The 24,077-nt window shown below is 37.4% G+C and overlaps 1 protein-coding gene across 1 annotated transcript in view; it reads left to right on the top strand.

Moving 5' to 3' along the window:
* Positions 1-24,077, top strand: part of LOC140698882 (uncharacterized) — a 41,966-nt gene that overhangs the window by 12,554 nt on the left and 5,335 nt on the right. The window contains exons 3-6 of the mRNA XM_072970730.1: positions 11,931-12,217; positions 16,740-16,883; positions 19,831-19,887; positions 23,344-23,463. Coding sequence (XP_072826831.1) covers positions 11,931-12,217; positions 16,740-16,883; positions 19,831-19,887; positions 23,344-23,463 — 608 coding nt within the window. The remainder of the gene's footprint in view (positions 1-11,930; positions 12,218-16,739; positions 16,884-19,830; positions 19,888-23,343; positions 23,464-24,077) is intronic.

Raw genomic sequence — 24,077 nt, forward strand, 5'->3', positions numbered from 1 at the left:
GTGAAGACTTCTTAGAAAGGACATAAAAAGCATAACTCATGAAAGAGAAAAGGCTGATAAACTGAATATCAAAATTAAAACCTTCTTCTGCTTTTTAAAAGAAATTATCAAAAAAAATTAAAGACAAGCCACAGACTGGGAGAAAATATATAAAACTGATGTATCTGATAAAGGACTTGCACCCAAAGTATGTAAAACAAATCCTTATAGCTCAGTAGAAAGAAGACAAACAACCCAATTAAAATGGCCAAAGGTTTGAGCAGATTCTTCACGAAGAAAATCTATGCATGATGAATAAACAAAAGAGAAGTTGCTCAACATCATTGGTAATTAAGGAAATACAAATGAAAACTGCAAGAGATAATCCCTTCATCCTCACCAGAGTGACAAAGATGAAAAAGCCTATGTACACGACAAATTGACAAGTCTACAGAACAACTAGGCCCTTCCTATTGCTGTTGGAAGTGTAATATTACACAATCAACTTGTAAAAATATACACCTTATGATGTGAATCAACAATCCTTTCATAGGTAATTATCTCAGAATGAAAACATGTCAAAAACTTGCACACAAATGTTTACAGCAGTTTCATTCATAATAGCCAAAACCTGAAATTGGACTAGAGTTGGGAAGACTTTATCTGCAATATTTTAGTAGTTTTAAAAAAAGCCTAGAACCTAAACAAGCAATTTTCCAAGGAAGACGTACAAATGATCAAAAGGCACATGAAAAAATGCTCAATATCACTAATTATCAGAGAAATGCAAATCAAAACTGCAATGAGGTATCACCTCACACCAGTCAGAATGGCCGTCATTCAAAAATCCACAAATGACAAATGCTGGAGAGGCTGTGGAGAAAGGGGAACCCTCCTACACTGCTGGTGGGAATGCAGTTTGGTGCAGCCACTATGGAAAACAGTGTGGAGATTCCTCAAAAAACTAGGAATAGACTTACCATATGACCCAGGAATCCCACTCCTGGGCTTGTATCCAGAAGGAACCCTACTTCAGGATGACACCTGCACCTCAATGTTCATAGCAGCACTATTTACAAAAGCCAAAACATGGAAACAGCCTAAATGTCCATCAACAGGTGACTGGATAAAGAAGATGTGGTATATTTATACAATGGAATACTACTCAGCCATAAAAATCGACAACATAATGCCATTTGCAGTAACATGGATGCTCCTGGAGAATGTCATTCTAACTGAATTAAGCCAGAAAGAGAAAGAAAAATACCATATGAGATCGCTCATATGTGGAATTTAAAAAACAAAAACAAACAAACAAAAAGAAAGCATAAATACAGGACAGAAATATACTCATAGACAGAGAATGCAGACTTGTGGTTGCCAGGGGGGTGGAGGGTGGGAAGGGATAGACTGGGATTTCAAAATTGTAGAATAGATAAATAAGATTACACTGTATAGCACAGGGAAATATACACAAAATGTTATGATAACTCACAGAGAAAAAAATGTGACAATGAGTATGCATATGTCCATGAATGACTAAAAAATTGTGCTGAACACTGGAATTTGACACAACATTGTAAAATTATTATAAATCAATAAAAAAAAGTTTAAAAAAAAAGCCTAGAACTTTTTAATGAAGGTTAATAGTTAATAATTTTCAGCAGATGTAATAAAACTATTTCTTAACTATTATTTATATATTCTGTATTTAAATGTTGCTAAAATGAAAACACTTTGTAGTAGATGGCAGGGTCATGGGGAGTAGCTGATCCCATGCCTCACACCTCTTTATCACCATATCTGGCTTTCACATAGGGCCTCTTCATGCTCTACTTTATTTCTTAACTGCCTTATTGAGGTATAACTGATATACAGTAAATAACAAACTACACATATTTAAAGTATAGAGTTTGATAAATCATTAACACAGTTAAGTGGCTATAACCATCATCCCCAAAATTTTCTGTCCTTTGTAATCCCCTCTTCCAAACCCTCCGCACACTTCCTCCTCTCCAGGCAACCACTTACCTGCTTCTTGTCACTGTAGATTAGTTTTCATTTTCTAGAATTTTACATAAATATAATCACATATTTTTGAGAGTTTTATATAAATGTAATCATATGGTATATACTTTCTGGTCTGGCTGCTTTTATTAAGCATGATTATTTTGAAATTCATCCATGAGTACCAATAATTAATTCCTGCTTATTTCTAAGTCATATTCCATTGTATGGCTATATCACAATTTCTTTACTCATTCACCTGTTGATGAAATTCGCACTGTTTGCAGTTTTGAGCTCTTACCAATTAAGCTACTGTAAGCGTTCGCAAACAAGCCTTTGTATAGACGTATGCTTTCATTTCTCTTGGGTAAATATTTGAGTCATATAGTACATGTATATTTTAACTTTCTAAGGAATTATCAAACTGTTTTCAAATGCAGTTGAGCCATATTACTTTCCCACAGTTTGAATGTTCCTGTTCCTCCACGCCTTAACTCTCTTCTGACAGTGCACTCCAACACCAGCCCAGCCTAAAACAGGAACCAGCACAAGTGCTCTGTTTGTCTTATTCAGACTAGCCTTTGCCAAAATAAATAAAAGGAAAAAAAAATAAACATAAATTTTAAAATGTTTTTAAAAATTTTTAAAAAGCAAAAATATTTTAACAGACTTTATTATTTTTAGAGCAGTTTCAGGTTTACAGCAGAATTGAACAGAAAATGCAGAGTTCACACACAGCCCTCCCCACCCACACATACATACTCCCCTACCCTCAACACCCCTCATCAGTGTGGCGTATTTGGTACAATCGATGAACCAACATGGGCACGTTGTTATCAGCCAAAGTCTGTAGTTTACATTAGGGCTCACTCTTGATGTTGTACATTCTATGGATTTTGACAAATGCACAATGACATGTAGCCACCACTATAGTATCATACAGAATAATTTCACTGCTCTAAAAATCCCTTGTGCTCCACCTATTCATTCCTCCCTCCCTTTCCCCAAACCCCTGGAAACCACGATCTTTTTATTGTTTCTGTAACTGTGCCTTTTCCAGAACCTCATTTGGTTAGAATCGTACAGCTGTAGCCTTTTCAGACTGGCTTCTTTCATTTAGTAATATGTCTTTTAAATTTCTTCTATGTTTTTCATGGCTTGATAGATCATTTTTTTTTACTTCACATATATTTTTTAATTTACATATATGTACTGTTCATTGTTTCCAAGAACATTTAGAGCTTCAGCTTTCTAAACTTGCATAGTCATCAAAGGAATAAAGCCAACCACAAAATGAGAATTAACTAAAAAAGATACATACACCTCGCTTTTAACAGCAACATTACTTATAATTACCAAGATATGGAAACATCCCAAGTGCACATCAATAGTTGCATAGATAATGGAGATGAGGTATATATACATGTAATGGGATACAACTCACCCATAAAAAAGGATACTTTGTCACTTGCAGCCCTCCACCCACTTTTTTCACTTAAAAATTTTAAAAAACAAAAATATTTAAAAAGAAAAAACAAATTAAATAAATAAACAAATTTTAAAAATTAGGGAAGAAAACAGGCTAGCCTTTGCCAGTAATCCCCATGCTGCAAAGAAGACACCTGCTTCTAGTAGCCATATAGATACATTTCTACAGCAAAAGGGGCTCTTTTTCTAAATAAAACTTTATTATTGGGGCATAATCATTTGTTCGGATAATTAAAAATTCATCAATACATCCTTTTTAAAGACTGAATTATATTTATATACTACAACAATAATAACTAAATAATAATTTCAGATGTTTAGGTTATAAAGATGAATCAATGAACATTTTATTTCAATGTGATTGTCTTTTTTTAAGCAGATTTGTTCCAAAAGAATAAACTGAGGTCATTGTCTAACAATGAACAACAATTGAGACAAACACATGATCTAACTAGTAAAACAGTTTTCAGAATCCACTAATTTAAGTGTTCATAGTCATTATCTAATTCATATAAGGTAGAAATAATTTCACTTGTGCAAATGAGAACACGGAAATAAGGATGAGAGAAGGATTTCTCTGACAGCAGTATCATCTGGCTTGTCACCTCTCTGACCTCATATATAGGCAGACTGTAATTGTGCAGCAACAGTTCACACATGCATTGTCTGGAGTACACAGTCTGACAAGAGGGTGGCTGAAGACAGAGTAGCCACCTCCAGTGATGTAATTCCTCACTGTCCTTCAGGATAAAATCTTAAATCTCTAGGATTAGGTAACACCTGTCTCTCCAATAAAATTCCCTCAACTCCTCTTTTTGAACTTTAAAATGCACCACAGCAAACTCTTGGAATATTAGCTCTCTGATAATCTGACCCTGAGTGGCACTCTGCATTTGCCTATATTGTTAGCCTTTTCTTTTTTAACGTTCTATTCACATTTAGCATGCACTTGTTTGTCTTCCTCATTAGCCTGAAATATCCTTGAATGGAGAGCCCATTTCTTTTCTACTTCTTTATCCACTCTGGCATGGTACAGAATAGATATTCAATAATTCTTTGTCAAAAAAAGCATATTAATAATAATTATTATTTGTCAGTGACGGAATAAACACATGAATGCTGCATCAGAAGTTTTATGTTCTCCAAAACTGCTCAGTCTTATTGGTATCCTGAAAAATCTGCAGTTCTGACAGTCCTTTGAATGACCTTACCATTCGGAAAGATCCGAATTCATATAAATCTACTTGAATATACTTGCTGGTGATGCCTGTGGATAACTTCCAATGACCAGGTGATTCTTTTTCTTTATTCCAGGTGACCTATTCTATAGCACTGAACATTGTAAGTGCCTGCACTTCAGTGATTGGTCTGATGTTATTAGCAGTTGAGTTTGTATTATTTGGTTTAATGAACAAACCTATTTGGCCACATGTAAGTACCAGGTTTCTATGAGAAGTTCATTGCAAATTTAGAATTGCATTTTAAAACCTCTTGTGATTGATCAAAGTAAGTACTATGCGAGATATAGAGGTGACTGTCATCATTAGTTTACTCTTTGGCACTTGCACCTGCTATAAACACAGCTCAAACTACAGGTTATATTCCTAAACCTGGGACCACCCAAAACCTCAAGTAACCACATGGAATGTATTACAAATATTAATAAATGTACTTTGAGTGACAGCATTGTATTTAATCCCAGCCCCACCTTGTAGCCAAGATATTTTTATGAGAAGTATCTCAGTTCTTCCCAGGTACCTTCATCTCTGAGGCCAGTTTTCTCAGGCCTTAACAGATCAAGTTTATTATAGCAGGATTTGCTCTTCAATGACAGAAATAACATCCTTATGTACATGTAATACCCAGGGATTTACATTCAATATCAGGGCTATAGTCTACAGACAGAATAAAGCGGAACTCTGTACATGCATGTAATTTGGAATGCAGGTGCACTCAGTTCTGTCTGCACGTAACTATATGGACATTGTTGCATTACCTGCTTTGTGTCTGTCTGTCTGTCAGCAGCTTGGTGTGAGTTTAAGTGTGTCCATGTTTGTGTTTCAGTATCAGGGTATACCCATGTTTCTGTGCATGTGGGACTGTGGTTTGATCTACATAGGTTTGTTAGTGTGGGGAGGAGAAGGAGCTAGGAGGGCAGGAAGAAGAGAGCCAGTCCTAACAAGCTGTGTAGAAATTGAAGCCATCGGTTCCAAGCCTTCTCTGCGAATTCCTGTCCTTCTGCTGTATCCTACCTGTCCAGGGCTTGACAGAGGTCAGAATAGCTGGGCCTTTGACCAAGACCTGGAAACCAACTTTTCTGAACTGAGCCCATTAGATGTTGCCTGTTTTTAAATTCCTAGCCTAATTCAGCAAGCTCTCCTTATTTCAACATCTTGAACTCTTGGTTAATGAGCTAGTTCCAAAGCATACGTTAGTTTGCATTTTGGCGAATTTTTCTTATTTCTGCATAGCTTTGAAAGTGATTTCACAGTAGCTGGGACTGCAGACTTCCTCAGGGGATGATTTATGGCTCTAATTCAGTAAAGAAACAACCTGAGAAATGTTGTTACTTGTTCAGGGTCACAGGGCTGTTTACTTGCAGAATTACATCTAATCAAGGATGGTCTAAATTCCAAGTTACTTCATTGCACAAAATTGAGCCCTAAAAGAAATTTATTAAATGGCTCATCAAAGAGCCATCTTATTGCTGTAGGGGATGCTAATATTGTATAACACATACCCTGAAGGATGCCTTAAAGTGAAATTTTAAATAAGTATGAATCTTTAGATATTACTTAAGGTTATATTTGCACAATAGGAATGTCCTATTTTACTAGATTAACTTTTTCATTTTTCCTATTCATCTCTTGAACCACCAATGTTCATATTAGCAAGAAGTCTAAGATCTTCCTGTTGAGGTTTACCCTCTCAAGTTATTCAAGAATATTGGAAGCCTAAAATTCAATATTGATGCCAAACCTCTAGTTGAGAATCCTAGAGCACCTCAACAGTCCACCAGCATGCCCACCATTTCCACAGCCATGGCTTCAGTTATTATTAAATGGTGTCAGTATTGAAAATTGATCCCAATAGCCCATGGTGGCCTTGTCACAAAGTGCTTTGGGTCCTTCAGGCTTAGATTTCCAAAATTACAGATTCTATATTCTTGTCTCCAACCCAACTGACCTGCAAGGATATGGATCTACTGGGCCTTAAATTCAGAGACACAATCCCAGGAGGAAACCATCTACTCCCCAGGACACATAAGCCCTTGTGTTGAGCCTAGGTCACAAATCCAAACCTCCTCTTCCTTCACTGTCAATTCCTCTTCATGGCCCTTTTCTATCAGCAGGTCTAATTTTAAACATTTCTCAATTTAATAAGTTCTATAACACTGAACCTCAAGACTGCCCCAATTCCATCTTCTCCAGAAGTTCATCAGCCTCAATGAAAATGTACTGACTTTATCTACAACAACAACAAACAGGAAAGCACAGTGATTCTCATTATCCATGTGGTGAAATTTATCAGCTTAAAATCATCCAATAATTATCAGTTATCATCATGATAAATATGTATATGTGTAACCATAGTTGTTGAGGGTGGGAGACATATTGAGTAGTTTTCTCTTCTCTTTTTCATCTTCCTGCAGTTTTATTATACCTTTATTATTTTTAAAGTGTTAACACATAAAGATCTGTAAGTAATGTACATTTTCTTTTTGAAAACAGAGAGCCGGTAAAATCCTTTCAAACTATTTGTTCTTCTTCACCATCTTGGAGTTGTTTGTGACATGCATAGTGGTCAACTGGTCATACAAAGCAAAACACAGAAGATAACAAAGATGTGGTGAGTAACTCATTTCTCCCTTGGTGACTCAGAATATGTTACCTTCTGTTACAAATCCTGTTTATAAAGAACTAAGGTTTTGATATGAATTAAGTATAAATAGTGTCATCTCTAAGCTGTACTATAATAGGTAGCTGAAAACACTCTGCACTGTTGTGTGCTACGTGGGTTGCTATACAACTGAAGGTAAATAATTCTCCCTAGCAAAGGTGTTTTATATTACAAGATACTTTTATAGTCACAGCTCAAAATAGAATAAGATAAAAGATATATGATTTTCTGGCTTAGATCTGTTTAATTCACTAGATAGTCTTCTGGAGACAGAAAACTTTGTAAAGGTTGTTACCAGGCATAGGGATATGGAAATGCTGAAGTCTCATAACTTTAATTCTCAAAATTTGAAATCAAAGTTCAGGACCTTGAGTATTTTCAGAAACCAAGATTTGGGAGTAATAACTGGAAAGTTGGAAAAGGTAATAAAACTTTTCAATAAAGCTATTTTCCTACTTCTTTCACACCTACTGCTTCATGTCTAAAGGCAAACTTTATCTCCAGTGGACCTCAACATCACAGAGTCAGAGAACTTTGGTGAAAGATACATCTGCCCTTTCCTCCCCAGTGCCCACACCACAGGCCCAGGCTTAAGGATCAATGGAATCATTAGAACAACTCAGAAGGAGTGCAAAGTTAACATAAAGAGGATGATTTGTCCATATACCCTAGAACAGACACATAGAGAGATTTAGGAAAGATAAAAGGAAGAATGAAATATCTAGGACCTGTAAGTGCTGCCTGTCTAAACTTGAATTGTGGGAGATGGAGAAAAGAAGGACATAATTTAAATATATTTAGATCATATCAGAAGGAGTGTCAGATGTTTTCCATTTGAGAGTGCTTCTTAGCTCCCCGGCCAGGGCAGAAGGGTGACAGTGATACTCTTAAATGGAAGAGAGGCAAGGAAATGCCTTTGTGGATGAAACGATAAATTCAGCTTAAGATGTACATTATTTGCGGTGCTCTGTGATTATCTGGGTTGGAGCCTCTAGCACAAAGTTAGAAATATGAGCCTAGAGCTGGAGTGGTCTAGGGGGAAGATTCAGCACTAAGACTTGTCACTGTACAGGCAGTTGACCAAGCTGTAGGTGTAAAACATGTTACCTATGGAGAAACTATAGAACTAGAGCTGGAAAAGTCAAGGGACAGAAATAGCAGCCTGAGGAGATTAAGGCCCAGGTAAAAAGCAAGATTAAAATGTCAAGTGTGCAAGATTAGAAGATTGTGGCCAAGTCATAAAATGGGGGAGCCAAAGTTCCATCTAGAGGCATTCAAGCTCTGAGTTTAAAAAAGAAATCATGGTTCTAGCCAAAAGGAAAATAAACACACACACACACACACACACACACACACACACATCTAATTCTTAATTCTCCTCTGAATAAAGTGAAAAGAGAAAAAGTATGAACATATGAGAAGTATAATTTTCTTCTCCACTAGATATTTAATTTAAACTGGTAGATATCCAACACTGTACTAAATAATAATACAATTTAGCTTGAGTAGAAAACTGTATGTCCTTATAGGATCAGTCTGTGTTTTTGAATCTATCTCTTCACATAGCATCACCTTTGATTTTCAACCTAAAGAAACAGGAAGGAAGGGAAGGAGGGAGAGAGGAAGGAAGGAAGGAAGGAAAGAAGGAAAGGAGGGAAGGAGGGAAGAAGGAAGGAAGGAAGGAAATGAAGGGTGGTAGGGAGGAAGGAAACTAAAAAATATATGGTATTATTTTAAAATCTCAATGTTGAGAATATTCCTATTAGCATTATTTCCAAAATTCTACCCCAAATTCTGTACCTCTCTATTTTAGAGTATGTATCCATCCCTTGCTGAAGGGATCAATAGGTGTGTCAGTTCGTTCAACATTTTGAAAGTTTAAAACTCTGCCTTAGCCTTCGCTTCCCACTCACACAGAGCCTCAAGGTCAGCCAGGGATTAGGGCCATCTCAGGTCTTCCCTTGGCTTGTGTACAGCCCTGCATATGTGTGAGGCCTATGGATTTCAAGGAATATGTCAGAGCTTTCCTGAGCCCTTATGGACATATCACTTCCTAAATTTTCACTTTAATTTCTTTTTCCAGCTTCAGTTTTGTTGGTATTGCTACTGATATTGCTTCCTCAGTTAACTAGCAACTACTATTCTTAAAAAGTCACCTATTGGCATCCACAGATGACCTGGAATAGGGCTTTTCTCATTGAGTCAGCTCTGAGTCAATTGAAATAAAGATAAGCCCTGTTACTAGGCCTTTTCCAAGGAGCTACCATATTGGTCAAATAGTGAGAATTCTCTGGAAGGAGGGCTTTTTGGGGAATTCTGCTTCTGTCTTGTCCCCTCCAGTGACTTGCTAGGCTGCTGGTTTTCACAGCTAGCATCATTCTGAGGCTGTGGTTTTAAGGACTACCAGGAAGACGAGAGGCAGGAGAGGGGCTTGGAAATAGGACAAATTAAAACACCACAAAGCTTGTAGCCAAAAATCAGCCATTTTTCTTGAATAAATGCTTCTTACATTGTTGCAAGCCTTTGGTTAATTTCCATAATTTTAACAAGGTGGTTCTGACAATGTTTTCCCATGTCCTCATTGCTTTCATGGAGGAGCAGATTTTTGGAGCCACTTAGTATATCATTCCAGAATGCCTTTGCCCTTTGTCTTTCTTACGCAAACTATTTTTGGAAAATCAAATAATTCCTCAAGGGAGGTTATTATTTTCAGAAGAATACCAGACAGTAAATTAAGAAGAAATAATAGGATTAAGAAAACCATGATTGTGGAATCCTCAGTGGTATGGATCTAAGTAAAGATCATGAACGGATTCTAAAATTCATTAGAAGAAAAGTTTATGAGAAAATGTGTAATGGATAGATAAAGACAAAACCTAAATGCACTGCTCAATTGTAATATCACTAAAACAGGACAACCAGTCATCAAGTGCCTCCCAAAGTGATGCAAAGGGAAGTAGTCATGAAGCACTTTGCCAGAAAATCTGAACCTAATTCTAATCAAGCCTCTGTATATGACCACTCGTTTTCAGAAAATAAGGTGAACAGAAAAATAAGTTAGATGACACCACACAGCAGCAATTAGATGAATACAGAATGTGGAAAGTTACAAAGGACAAATCACCTACCTAGTTTTCTCAGAAAGTACACGGCATTTTATAAAGGAGGGAAAGTGCAAGTTTTACATAGACTTGACACAAAGCAACCAAATGCCTTAAGTGGACCTTATTTGAATAATGAGGACCTTATCTGAATAATCAAACAAACCATCTACAGAAAGACATCTTTGAGACAATCAGAAATTTTGAATATAGGTTAAGTATTAGACAAGATCAAGAAACTATTGTTAATTTTATTAGGTTTGATAATGCTATTGTTTTTTTTTAAAGCCCTTATCTTAGAATATATTTAAAGGTAAATGATATGTTGCCTGGTCCAGAGAAAAACGAACAAGGAGAGGGTAATTGATAAAACAAAGTTGCAAAGTATAACTCTCAGGCGTGATGGCTACATGGGATCCATCACAGTCTTCTCTGCATGTTTGAAATTTTCCGTGATAAAATGTCAAACATAAAACTTTCAATAGCATCTCGTCTCACTCACAGGTAAAGCCAAATCCTAGCAAAGTCCTGTATGCCCTGGCTTCCTCTCCTCACTCCCCACTTCGGCCATTCCCTTCTCATCGAGTACCCTCGGAAACTGCCCCACTGCTGTTCCTCACGCTGGCATCTTCTCTTCCCAGATATGCACAAGGTTCTCTCCTTCACCTTCTCTGGGCCTTTGATCACATGTCCTCTTTCCAGGAAAGACTTTCTGACTGCCCTCATTTTCATTTCTATCCACATCCCTATCTCCCTTCTGTACTTAATTTTTCTCCTAAGCTTGTATCACTCTTAACATACTATGACTTTTCCACGTGGATCTTGCTTGGTTTTGGTTTCCCCCTTCTTAATGTAAGCCCGCAAGAGGGCAGGGTATCTCATGTGTCTTCCTCACTGCTGTATCCCCAGCATAGAGAACAACACCCAGCATGTACCGGCACTCAGTAAAAATTTATTAAATTAATTAACTGGTAAAAAAACAAACATAAAGGGGCTCATCACACATTAATCCCATCTACTATTAATAATTAGCCATGTCATGTGAATAATTTAACAACTTAGACCAAATTTCATAGTCATTCATTTGTTCCTACATCTATGTGTTGGGACAGCTGGTGAACACTGAGTGTAGAAAGTAAACTGTCAGGTTCAGCAGGAAGGACGTATGTATACCTGACTGTAGCAGGGGAATGTGTTTGTAAAACAACTGTAGTCTTCAAAGCTCTGTAGCATGAGCCTGTGAGGCACCAGTGCTGACACCATCTCCGCTCCACAGGAGAATAAACTGAGGACCAAAGAAGTTGGACCCACCACATCTTGTAGAAGATTCTTAGTTGCAGGGGACTTCTTCCCAGTTGGGAGGAGGGAGGGGTCTGTGCAGTTAGAGAAGGGGTAGCCACGTGATCAGCCCCCGGGGAGCGTCAAGCGCAGCCTGTCCCCCCCAGGTGTGCCCAGGTCCAAGGACAGAGAGTGATGCTGACACCGACAGGACGGGGGCATCTCCATCCGCCCCCGACCCCACCCTCAGCCTGGAAGCCTGCAGGCTCAGCGCTGTCCCGTGCGGTCCCCTCCTCGCGCAGCGCCCCACGCAGCCTCACTCTTGGCGACAACCGCAGAGCTGGAACCGCGGGACGGGGGGATCAGGGGGCGATGAGGGGGAGCAGCGCCCACCCGGATACCCCGGCTGCGAGGCCCCAGACCGAGGGTACAGCCCACAAGATCACGCCTTTGTGGGCCTACAAGTGAGTTTAGGGAGCCTTGGCCAGGTAGTCGCCGTGCTGGGAATAAAATTACTCTGGGGGCAAGTGTTCCCAGCGACCCCTTAGTGAGAGTGCTTCCCAAACCACTTACAGTTGGAAAGAACCCAACTACTCACTGTGCTTTTTGTTTATTCCTTTCAGTACCCCTTCTTCCAAAGTATGTTTTCAATAACTGACCCGTTTTACACACACAGCATCCTCTCAGACAAAGGTAAGCTGGCTAAATTATGGAAGGAGAATACAGAGTTTAGTGACTTGGGGATCCCAGGGTCGTGGAGCAAGTAGTAGCAATAGTGACTCTTGCCTTCCACCTTTTAACCATATTTCCACATTCTTTGTGGTTTAAGAGATGTGTCTTAGGTCTTGCGTTAGAAAAAAATAGGAACGTAAACACACATTCTTGAAGATGGGGTGGCGAGTTAAGAGTTTCTCTGTGTAGTCCCATCTCTTAGCTGAGTTCACAAGCACTGTTTGGGAGACTCTTTAACTGCAGCCACTCACCTGGAGCAAGCCACAGAGAGTTGAAAAGTGCCTTTTCCAGGAATCACTTCCTGCAAATCAGCTGAGCCGCCACAGAAATTCAGTTTGACCCTCAACATCAAAACCACAGGCTGTTTTCTCCGCCCAAGGCTTCTTAGTATATAGCATGCGTCCCAGTCAGTCTGTTCTTTTTTTTCTTGGATTCACTTGCTCTGCAGAATGACTATTTTTGTCTCTGTGATAACCTCAGTATGGCCCAAAATTAATTCAATAAATGCGGAGAAGCTACACTGTAAGGCTGACCTTCCCAAACGTATGTTACATGACCGGTATAAACAGATCTATCTACTTACACACAATGTGGCAACAGACCAACAGAGAGAATTTAATTTTATTTCTCAGATTGATTTAACAAGCAACTATCAAATTCCAACAATTTACAAATAGCGTTGCTAGAGCCAGACACTGTGACACCGTGTGAGGTTTTACAGCAGCAAAGATGTTTATGAGAAGGTGCTTAAAAACGTGAGTACACTCTCCCATGATAGTGGAAGTGCCAGTGGTCAGGAATGGATGGTGTGCCATGTGGGGAGAAGAGAGTGGAGGTCAAATCATCCCCAGCTCTACGGAGCCACACAGAGGAATGTGCGCTGGGGCCTGCAGGCAACGAGGAGCCATTGAAAGATTCTGAGCAAGTGATTTCACATTGGATTCCCAGTTTAGAAAGGTGATTATGGTCATAGGAGAGAGATTAGATTTAAGGCTTTAGGTCCCTCCACTGTGGTTATTGGGTTGTTGTTTTGTATTTTTCTGTTCTTTAGCAGGTTATAATTAAGGGGCATAACCAATTTTGACTGACAATTTGGGGTCATGAAGCTGTTGCATTTGCAATGAGGGCCCAGCCGAAGCACCTTGCTGGAGCTGGAGGGCAGGTGCAGGCAGGCAGGGCTCCGTCTCCAAGCCTGATGGAGCCACAAACATGGCAGCAGCCGCTACGGTATCTGACGTGTAGTCTCCTGACACCTTTGTGCGAGTTGGATTAATATAGAAGCACACTAGGATTGCTGTAACCTGGGAATAAATACATGATGACCTATACTCAACTCAAAGGAATAATTTAAAAGAATAGCGTGAAGTAATCAATGAGCTTGTTTCCAACAAAATACAGAATAGGAACTAAAAGAAGTATCCAAACCTATGGCAGGGGAGTGGACTCTGATAATTAAGGAACTGGAGAAAGGTTAGAGGGAAACGGGAAGGAACATTCAACTATGAATCCTTTGTAACATTCAACTATGTGTCAGTTCCTGTTATTTCCCTCTCAGAACAACCCTGTGGGATCAGAAAACTAATTCTCTGAAAAATTAAGTAGAATTTAGGTCAATTAATAATTGATATAAACAAGATTTGAACTCAAATCTATATCATGTGTTCCACAATATTATATTCCATTTTCTCTGTTTCATGGTACATCCATTTGGTAGCTTATCCTTGAGAATTTATGGTTGATGTAAATTGGAAGAGAAATTAGTGTCAGTAAAGATTTTGAAACCAAGAACTTAAACATCAGGCTATCCACAAAAAGTTGAGAAAAAAAATCTAAACCAGGGAAAGAATGAAGATCCATCAGATTTTGAAGAATCAAAAAGGGAGTTCTCAAATCATAGAACAATAGTTATAAGAAAGACAAAGCAAGGGTAAAAAATACTTTGGTTGCAAGAAACAAAAGAAAACTCATGTTAGTTTAAGCGAAACAAAGGAAAATGTATTTTAAGGATATGTGTGTGTTTCCTAGCACCCGAGACCAGGAAGACATCTGAGTTTCAGGAAAAGACTGGAATTAGGAAGTTGAAAAGTCATCGGTTTTCTTCTCTATTTCTTCATTTCTGATTTTTCTGGACATCTTCTCAGCCTATATAGTAGAAAATGTCAGTGCTCTTTGTTTCAAGAGTTTGTATCTACTTATCCAAAGACAATCCCAGATTAAATTATATGTTTAGAACAAACTATCTTTGTTCTAAGTATACAATTCCTGGGAAAGAGACACCGATGGGTCCAACCTAAGACAGATTTCCCCCTCCCTTCCAATTAGGTATGATCAGGGAGAAATTCCTACAGACGCCAAGCATGAAACTGAGGTGAATGGAGCACGTACTCCAAAGGGCATTCACAATAGTTCAGTGATGGAGATCAGTTACTAATGGCTACATCTTTTGAACATCTCCTCTTTTTTATTGGTTACTAAGTTGTGAAAGCTACCTTTCCAAAAGTTGAATCCAAAAAAATTATATTCCCCAGCCTCTCTTGTAGTCAGAGTGAAGGCATTTGATTTCCAATCACATACTCTTGCATGTAGTTTAATTTGGAAGCGAAAAACAAGAGACTTTACACCAAGCATCAATCCTGCTAGCACAGATGATGGTCCAGGCAGGCAGGGAAGATTTGATCATCTGCAGCAGAATTCTGAAGTGGGACATAGCAAGGATGTTTTCTCCTCAGTCTAGATCGGTACTTTGGCTCTGGGCATCATTCTACAAGTTTAACCTTCACAATGATTCTGTGAGCTCACTAATACCCTATTTTGCTTAAACCAGCCAGATTAAAATCTGTTGTCTGCCTCTAAGAATCCTAAGGACATGCCTTTAAAGTTGGTAAAAGACAGATAAACTCTAACAGGAAAATTAAAATTTTAAGGGGCCATTAGCTTTGTCCAGAAGAGCATATCAATAAATTGATTTTAAATTCTTATTTCAGGGAATAGTTTCATCGTGAAAAATTAGAGAAAGCAAGAATAAATTTCTCAATGGCTCTTAAGTGCCTTATCTGAGAAAATCATTATGTTTATTTTTCTATATTTTCTTCTAGAAATAGATTTCATTCACTCTCTCTAATGCCTGTGTTATATTTTGGATAAGATGCCACCACGCTGCATTGTGTTGAAAAAAGAAACCAGAATGTTGGGGGTAAGGACTGAGTGCTACTTGATTGGATAAATGATGTTGCATGTTCCAAACATTTTAAAACAGAGACAGCTACCCAATGGAAGAGAACTGATGGACTGAGTTGCCACAGTCATACCTCTGTGATGTTCCTTTGTCTATCTGTGTATGTCTCTAAAGAGTTTGGAGTAAATCTGAGACTTTGGGTCCTAAAGGAGATGGTGAGGTCAGGGGTTGTAGTCAAGAGAGAGTCTAGATCACAGGGCTTTGTGGACATTGATCATCTCATAGCTTTGTGCTCCTGATACACTTCTTGCACATTTATCTTGGGAAAAATGAATTTGTAGACCACCATTTCTACTCGTTCACCCCAACCAAACCTAGCATGCTGTATCTTTCTTCATCATGCACCCTAATTAGTGGGGCCTTGAGTCAGATCAAAAACCAGGGCTGTAAGGTGATAAATTGTGGTTCAGGAAAGTGTCTAAGATCATCAGAGCCAGAATCTTAAGATTCAGCACGTCTGGTTGTGACCAGTCCTCCCCCCTCATGGTGCTGAAAGTCAAAATTGCTACCAGAAGAAGAGCATTGTCCTATTAACTGACTGAGGAGGGTGGAGATGGTGGAAATGTATCAGACAAAAAAAACTGGAACTGAGGGTGGTATACACAAGACCAAACAGACAAGAGGAAGAAGAGGCAGAACATGCAGAGGCTGCAGCTCTTCTCTCAGAGTTAGAGGACCCCAGGAATCGTCCTTCTGATCTGGTGCATAAACACGTCCCTAGACGTCTTCATTTCCCTGCAAGCAGCCACACCTTTACAAATCACTAAGAACCCTCGTCATTAATCCCCGTAGGAAGCACAGGTAGAGATTCCAGGTGGTTTATGGCTGCCATCTTCCTCCTTCACCTTGGTTTCTTCCCAGTTTGTGAATTTCTAAGGCTGAATAAGAGTAGCAGCAGAGATTCTATGATTCAGAACACAGGAGCTGTGCACCCCACAAGCCCTTGCTACACCACCCAGTGTGTAACTCTCTTGAAATGTTATGTCTGGGTAATTGATTTTGATATTCTTTTCCTACAGGCTGCCCAAGTAATGATCGGTGTGATCCACTGTGCCCTGGGACATATCTGGTTGCATTTATATTTCACACAATTTGAAGTACTTTCAGTAAACTATAATCCTTTCACCTTGCTATCAGGATACCCACTTTGGGCATTCTTCTTTGTGAGTAAATTATGTCACTGGTGATCATTCATTTTTTTTCAATATTATTTAGTGACTGCTTCTGTGGCCAGGCAACATGGTAGAGATACCATCTGTGAAAACATCCAGTCCTTACTGTCAATACATTCTTGTATCTGCTGAAGTTATTTTAAAATGATACATTTATTTATAAAAATCTTCCATACAAAGATTCTATTTAATTAAGTGAATTTGGGAGCCAAGGACTGGTGAGATTCCCAAAGGGCATCTTAGATGAGTAGTAAATGGCTGGTGATGATCAGAGAGGTAGTAAAGCAAAGAATAGTTGATTCTGAATGTATTCTTATAATACAGCCCAAAAGGCTTCCTGGTGGAGTGGCTATGGGTTGTGAAAAAGAAGGGAAAAAAAGAAATAAAGGAAAACTCCACAATATTGGTTCAAGCAATCAGAAGAATTGATTCTCCATCAACTGAGATGGGCAAGGCTACAAGTTTGAAGGGAATGGAATTTTAGGTGCTCAATTTGAAGCACGTTGGGTTTGAAAACTCTTTGGACCAATTCACGATATCAAGTATCCTACTGTACATATGAGTCTGGAGTTAGAGAAAGAGGTGTAAATGGGGTCATTGGCATTCTGATGGTATTTAATGCTGTGAGACAAGATGAAATTATCAAAAAGTGATCTCATCTTGTGTACATAGACTAGAGAAGAGGACCATGGCCTGAGTTCTGCGGCAGCTCCAACATTAGAAATTCAGGTTGAAGAGGAGGGATGAACAAAGAAAATTGAGGATAAAAACAAGAGAAGCCAACTGAAGAAAGCAGAGTGAAGGAGGAGGGAGAAATCAACTGTCAGACTACAGACAGGTCAAGTTCGATGAAGTAAAATCTAAAATGGCCAGTGGATTTTGCAACATCAAGGTCATTAGTGATCTTGACAAGAGGAGGTTCATTATCAAGGTGGAGCTGAAAACCTGGCTGGAGTGGATTTAAGAAAGAATTGGAAGACAGAGCAAGTTTAGACAATTCTTTCATTGAGTTTTCCTGCAAATGAAGAAAAATAATGTGGCAGAATTTGACAGAGCACGTCCAGTGTGTGTTTTCATTCTGATGCAGTGACTGAGTCTAGCTTCAGAGTTACCATGGGAACCCAATAAGGAGGTTGAGAACACTGGTTACCCAATCCAATGTAGTAAGTCACACGTGGGTTACATATATTTACGTGCCATATTATTATTACGTTACCACACAGTTAAGAAAGCCACCAGTAACTCATAGTCAAAAGTGAATCACAGAGATTGTTCAGGGACCCACAATACAATTTCACTGGATGAATATTACAGTGGCCTCAGCTGGCTCTATTTACCCTTATCATCCGCAATGTCTTTATCTATCAATTACTCCTAGTCATTAATTTTTAAACTTAATGTATGCACTCAAACAAGTCATCTGCATTTCATTTTGAACTAAGGGGTTACAAATAAATAAAGAGGCAAAAAATGTATATAATTTTTTTAATGTATTTAAGAGCTATCATGGAAACAGGGACCAGAAATACTTGCAGCCACTGGTCACCAACAACTGGGAGGAATAAGGGAGCCTTCCCGACAACTGTCTTCCCAACCAATGCCAGAAAATAATAAAATATTCAGGATAGGCTACTTTTGGAAGACAGTGTGTGATTTCTACTTTTCAAAGTTAAACTTCAGATTAAATGTTTTTAAAGGTTGTTTTTTGTTCATAAAATTGTTTTAAATAATATTATATTAAAAAAGGACTAAATTATAACTGTATTTTCTTGTAATAAAGCTGGTGGATTCAACAAGAAGTTATTAAATGAAACCAATAACATTTTATTTACTCTCCACACAATAAAACCATGTTAAAAATATCCCATTATTCCATCCTATATACAAGTATAACATTAATCCAATAATGGCTCTTTCCGCATCTCTGCAATAGAACACAGTGGGATTTATTACTAGGTAATTTTACCAGGGGCTGTCATAGAACTACAATACGAATGTCGGTATTTCATGCAAATTACTCTTTGGGTAAGCTTCAAAAAAGAAAAGAAATTAGTTCAAATTCCTCAAGAGAAAGGACTTCAAAAAATGTTAAAAGCTAGATTACTCTTTGGGGAACCTAAGAAAATAATTGTGACACAAGAGAGAGAGCCCTAACTCATTTAAGCAAATATGACATCCATAACTTTCTGACATATAATAAAGAATTTGGCTAGCCCTTGGCTCCCCCTGATTTCTGGAGGTAGCCTTTAAATCCTTGGAATTCCTCAAGTGAGAGGAATATCTCTGTTATCCCTGGTGGGCCTCTCAGTCCATATCTGAGTTTCGGGGGACTGGCCTTGCCAGAAAGACAAGACAAGCCATGTATATATAATGAAACCCCTAATGAAACTCTGGACAGGTGAATTTCGTAGTTGATGATACACATTCATGTGCCAGGAGGATGCTGCATACTGAGGACGCAGAAGCTTTGCACAGGGGACCATCCCAGAGGTCACTCTACGCATCTGTTCCTTTGGCTAGTCCTGATTTGTATCCTTTGTGATAAAATTATAATAAGTATATCACGTTCCTGAACTCTGAGTCATTGTAGCAAATTATCAAACCTGAGATGCAGAGTGGGACCCTAGACATATGTAGGCAGTTGGTCAGAACTACAGGTGGCCTGGAAATCCCCAAACTTGCAGCTGGTATTTGAAGTGAGGGCAGTCTTAATAAGTGAAAATGAAAAATCTAACCTATAAATTATTTTCAAATGTAATGAAACTGTTGTGAATTCTAAATTTAGCAATTAATAAAGTTGATATGATGTTACATTTTACAGAACTTTTGTTAAACTTGTTATTAATTTTTAAAAAAGAAGTATGCTATTGAAATTGCAAAAAGAATCTCTTGGGTAATAATGAAAAAAATACTTACGTGTGCCTCTTTTTGTTTTCAGTATGTCACATCAGGAGTTTTAGCAATAGAAACAGAGAGGAGGCGTTCTCCTTATTGGGTGAGTCAGAATAACTGAAGGAATTTCAAAAATAGAAATTTAATTTGTCAAAAACAAGAATATCAGTAAGGAAGAAATAGACTGTTGCATCTTAAACCGTAGAAATCTATCCAAAATACTAAAATGTATAATATTGCCTTATAATATTTTATGATATATATTTAATGGAGGTACTCCAATAGAGTTCTTTGCTAATTTCATAAAACATTAAAATAATATAGAATGTATGAAACAAACCAGAAAATCAGAAGGGGAAATTTAAATAGGATATGTCATTCATTTCAAATTAATACATGGAATATGATAGAAAACATGTGTATATGGATATCTTGAAGCAGTGGGAGAGAAAAACATGTGAATAACGTAGTAACAAGTTAAGATTTATTAAATGGTTTGTATGTGCCAGATACCTCACTCAGAGTTTTTGCATGTTTTTTCACACACACACAGAAAAAAAAACCTATTAAGGTGGGTAATATATACCCATTTTATTTATGTTTAAAATTGAAGTATAGCTGATTTATAATATTATATCAGTTTCAGGTTACATTATAGTGATTCAGTATTTTTGTAGATTATTCTCCATTAAAAGTTATTACAAGATAATGGGTACAGTTTTCTGTGCTATACAATGTATCCTGTTGCTTACTATTTGATACATAGTAGCTTGTGTCTCTTATTTCCATACCACTAATTTGATCCTCCCCCCTTTCCGCTCCCTTTTGGTAACCACTAGTTTGTTTTCTAGATCTGTTTCTGTTTTGCACATTCATTTATATTATTTTTTAGATTCCACATATAAGTGATGACATACAGTATTTCTCTTTCTCTGTCTGACTTATTTCACTACACTTAATACTGTCTATGTCCACCCATGTTGTTGCAAATGGCAGAATTCTATTCTTTCTATGATTGAGTTATGTGCTTTGTATAAATGTATCTGCTTTATCCATTCATCTGTTGATGGACACTTGAGCTGCTTCCATATTTTGGCTATTGTAAATAGTGTTGCTGTCAACATTGGCATTCATGTATCTCATCAAATTTGCGTTTTTGTTTTCTTGGGATATACCCAGAGATGGAATTCCTGGATCATATACTAGTTCTATTTTCAGTTTTTTTAGGAGTCTCCTTACTTTTTCCACTTTACATTTCCACCAACAGTGTAGGAGAGTTCCCTTTTTTCCTCATCCTCTTCAGCATTTATTTGTAGACTTTTTCATGATAGCCATTCTGACAGGGAGGGGTGATATCTCATGGTTTTGATTTTTACTTCTCTAATAATTAGTGATGCTGAGCATCTTTTCAAGTGCCTGCTAGTCATCTGTGTGTCTTCTTTGGAAAAAATGTCTATTCAGATATTCTGCCCATTTTTTGATTGGCTTGTCTGGTTTTATAACATTGAGTTGCATGAGCTATTTGCATATTTTGGATATTAACCCCTTGTCAGGCATATCATTTGCAAATATTTTCCCACATTCTGTAGGTTGTCTTTTCATTTTGTCAGTGGATTTCTTTGCTATAGAAAAGCTTTTAAGTTTAATTAGGTCCCATTTGTTTGTTTGTTTGTTGCCTTAGGAGACAGATCCAAAATAACATTGCTACAATTTTTGTCAAAGAGTGTTCTTCTTACATTTTCCTCTAGGAGTTTTATAGTTTCTGGTCTTACATTTAGGTCTTTAATTCATCTGTAGAGCATCTGCTCACCTCTCTGCTGTCATATTTCTCAATATTCTTGGCCCTTGTATATTCTTTATGCCTCAGCAGCTTTCCAATGTCTTACGTAGATGAAATACTTGTTATATTGTATTCTGTTTTTCTAGTTCTCAGAGGGACCGTTAGTCTGCCATAGCTTTTTCAACATACCAGAAACATAAAGTCTTACCAATGTTCTGAAGACTGTAGGATCTAGTATTTTTATGTTTATGATATTATTTTGTCTTATCTTCCTCTTAGTCACACCAGGGTTATATTATACATTTACTATCTTAAAGAAACACATTTTAGGTTTTTAATCCTCTCTCTTGCATGTTGTTTTCTACAAATGACTTTCTATCTTTGTCTTTATTACAGTTGCGCCTTGAACAATGCAGGTTTGAACTACATGGGTCCACTTATACACAGATATTTTTCAATAATTAATACTGTGTTACTACAGAACCTATGATTGGTTAAATCAGCGAGTGCAGAAGAACTGTGGATACTTAGGGCCAACTATAAATTATATGTGGATTAACCCTTGTGTTGTTCAAGGTCACCTGTAGTGACCCTATTTCTCTTATTGTTCATCAGATTGAAGTTTCATCTGCATCATTGAGAGCTGCATCTCTCAAATTTTAATATGTGGTAACTTCAGGATTATTCAATTAAAATATTTTATGATTTCCAATGTAATTTTCCCTAAAATATTACTTTGTTACTATTTGACTAACTAGTGTTTTCCTGAAGTTTATGTGTATGTCTTTTTCACCTTCCATATGTGTAGTCTTATTCACCTTCCATATCTTGTTTTTGAATTGTAAAATTGAAATTTAGCACACATACAGAGAATATATAAAACATAAAAACCCATATCAATGATTTATCACAACATTCATGCCCAGGGAACTCCTCCTTCAAGGTCAAACATATCAAAAGCCCTCTTCATGCCTTCTTTTAATAACTTCACCCTCCCTCCTTTCCCAAAGTAAGCATTATATATAATGATTTACTAAATTGTGGCATATAAACACAACACTGCTGGGTAGCAATGAAAAGGAGCAGACTGAAGTGACATACTATGAGAATGAATCTGAATGTTGACTGAAGGAAGCCAAAAAGAAAATAATTAATACACATTGTATTATAGGCATATTTTAAGTATAATTGCATGAAAATAATTATACGATACACATTCCATAATTTTTAGGTCCAAAATTCACCTCATTGCCAGAAATAGAAATCTTTGCAGGGTTCTTAAAATTTCATTTTGCATATATATGGGTTTGATTTGTTTAGAGTGTTATGTCTTGAACAAATGAAACTCATTGTGTAAATATGAATGAATATTGACTCTAAGATATTAAAAATAACATTTTGCAAATTTCAAAATACACAAATACATCATAATACAACAATAGTACATAGGCTGAAACAGAGGTACAGTGAAGTGGTCTAAGGCCACTGCATTGTCTGGATGGATGTTGAAGTACCAATCACTATTCTGCTTCAACATTTAAGAATTTTGTATTAAAGAAGTAAATGAAATGCATGCATGTGACGTCAAAAAACAGAGTCCTACTGGGATCCTGATAAGCTTGGAGGTTGGGGAACCCATACAGTAACCTTGAATTCTGGACAGGTCAGAAATTATAACAAATCATCTGCTGTAACATATTTGCCAGGAATGCAAACTGATGACTTCATTCCAACTTGTTGTTCTATGTATGACTAGTTGACGTGTTGTGTCTGTTCCAGCTGAAGTATGCCATAACGACCAACACCAACAGTTCTGTCCTTGCAGTGATTGGTCTAATTCTAGTTGGATTTGAAATTACATTCTTTTTAGTAAAACAAAGGAAAATGTTATGGCCAGAGGTAAGTACAGATTATATATATTTTATAATTAGAGACTTATACTTTAAATTCTTTGTAAATAAGCTGAGAGTATCTTGGTGTTGGACAAATGTGGAGGTGATAGAATTTGTTAATTCGCGTTTGGCATGACCACAAATAAGGGCTTCAAACCACTGAATACATTTCTAAACCTATGACCACCCAAAATTCAAGGCCTTAAATAAAGGCTATTACATGAAAGAAAATAACAAATATCTAGATTATCAAGATTCAGATAAAGGATATTGGTGAAGACACAAAAACCTTAAAGAAGATATCTCTTCAAGATAGGATAGACCTGAGGTTGGCAGGTTCATTGACTCAATGCCTTAGATACATTCCAGTTATCTCTGTCTCCATAATACCTATTACAATGCCTGGAAATTATTGAATGTCTTATAAGTGTTAATTGAATAAATGAACGTTCTTAATTAAGCATCCACCAAATAGTATTCACAGATTAGCATATAAAATACTCATGAGCATTGGTAATCAGAAATTCTTTGGATACAATAGGCAGATGAGTCTTAAGTCCCCTGAGCATGCCATAAATTCCCCTTTTCTTAACATAACACTAATCATTTGGTTTTAAACTA

The sequence above is a fragment of the Vicugna pacos genome, chromosome 10 (genome assembly GCF_048564905.1).
Source record: "Vicugna pacos chromosome 10, VicPac4, whole genome shotgun sequence".
NCBI classification, from domain to species: domain Eukaryota; kingdom Metazoa; phylum Chordata; class Mammalia; order Artiodactyla; family Camelidae; genus Vicugna; species Vicugna pacos.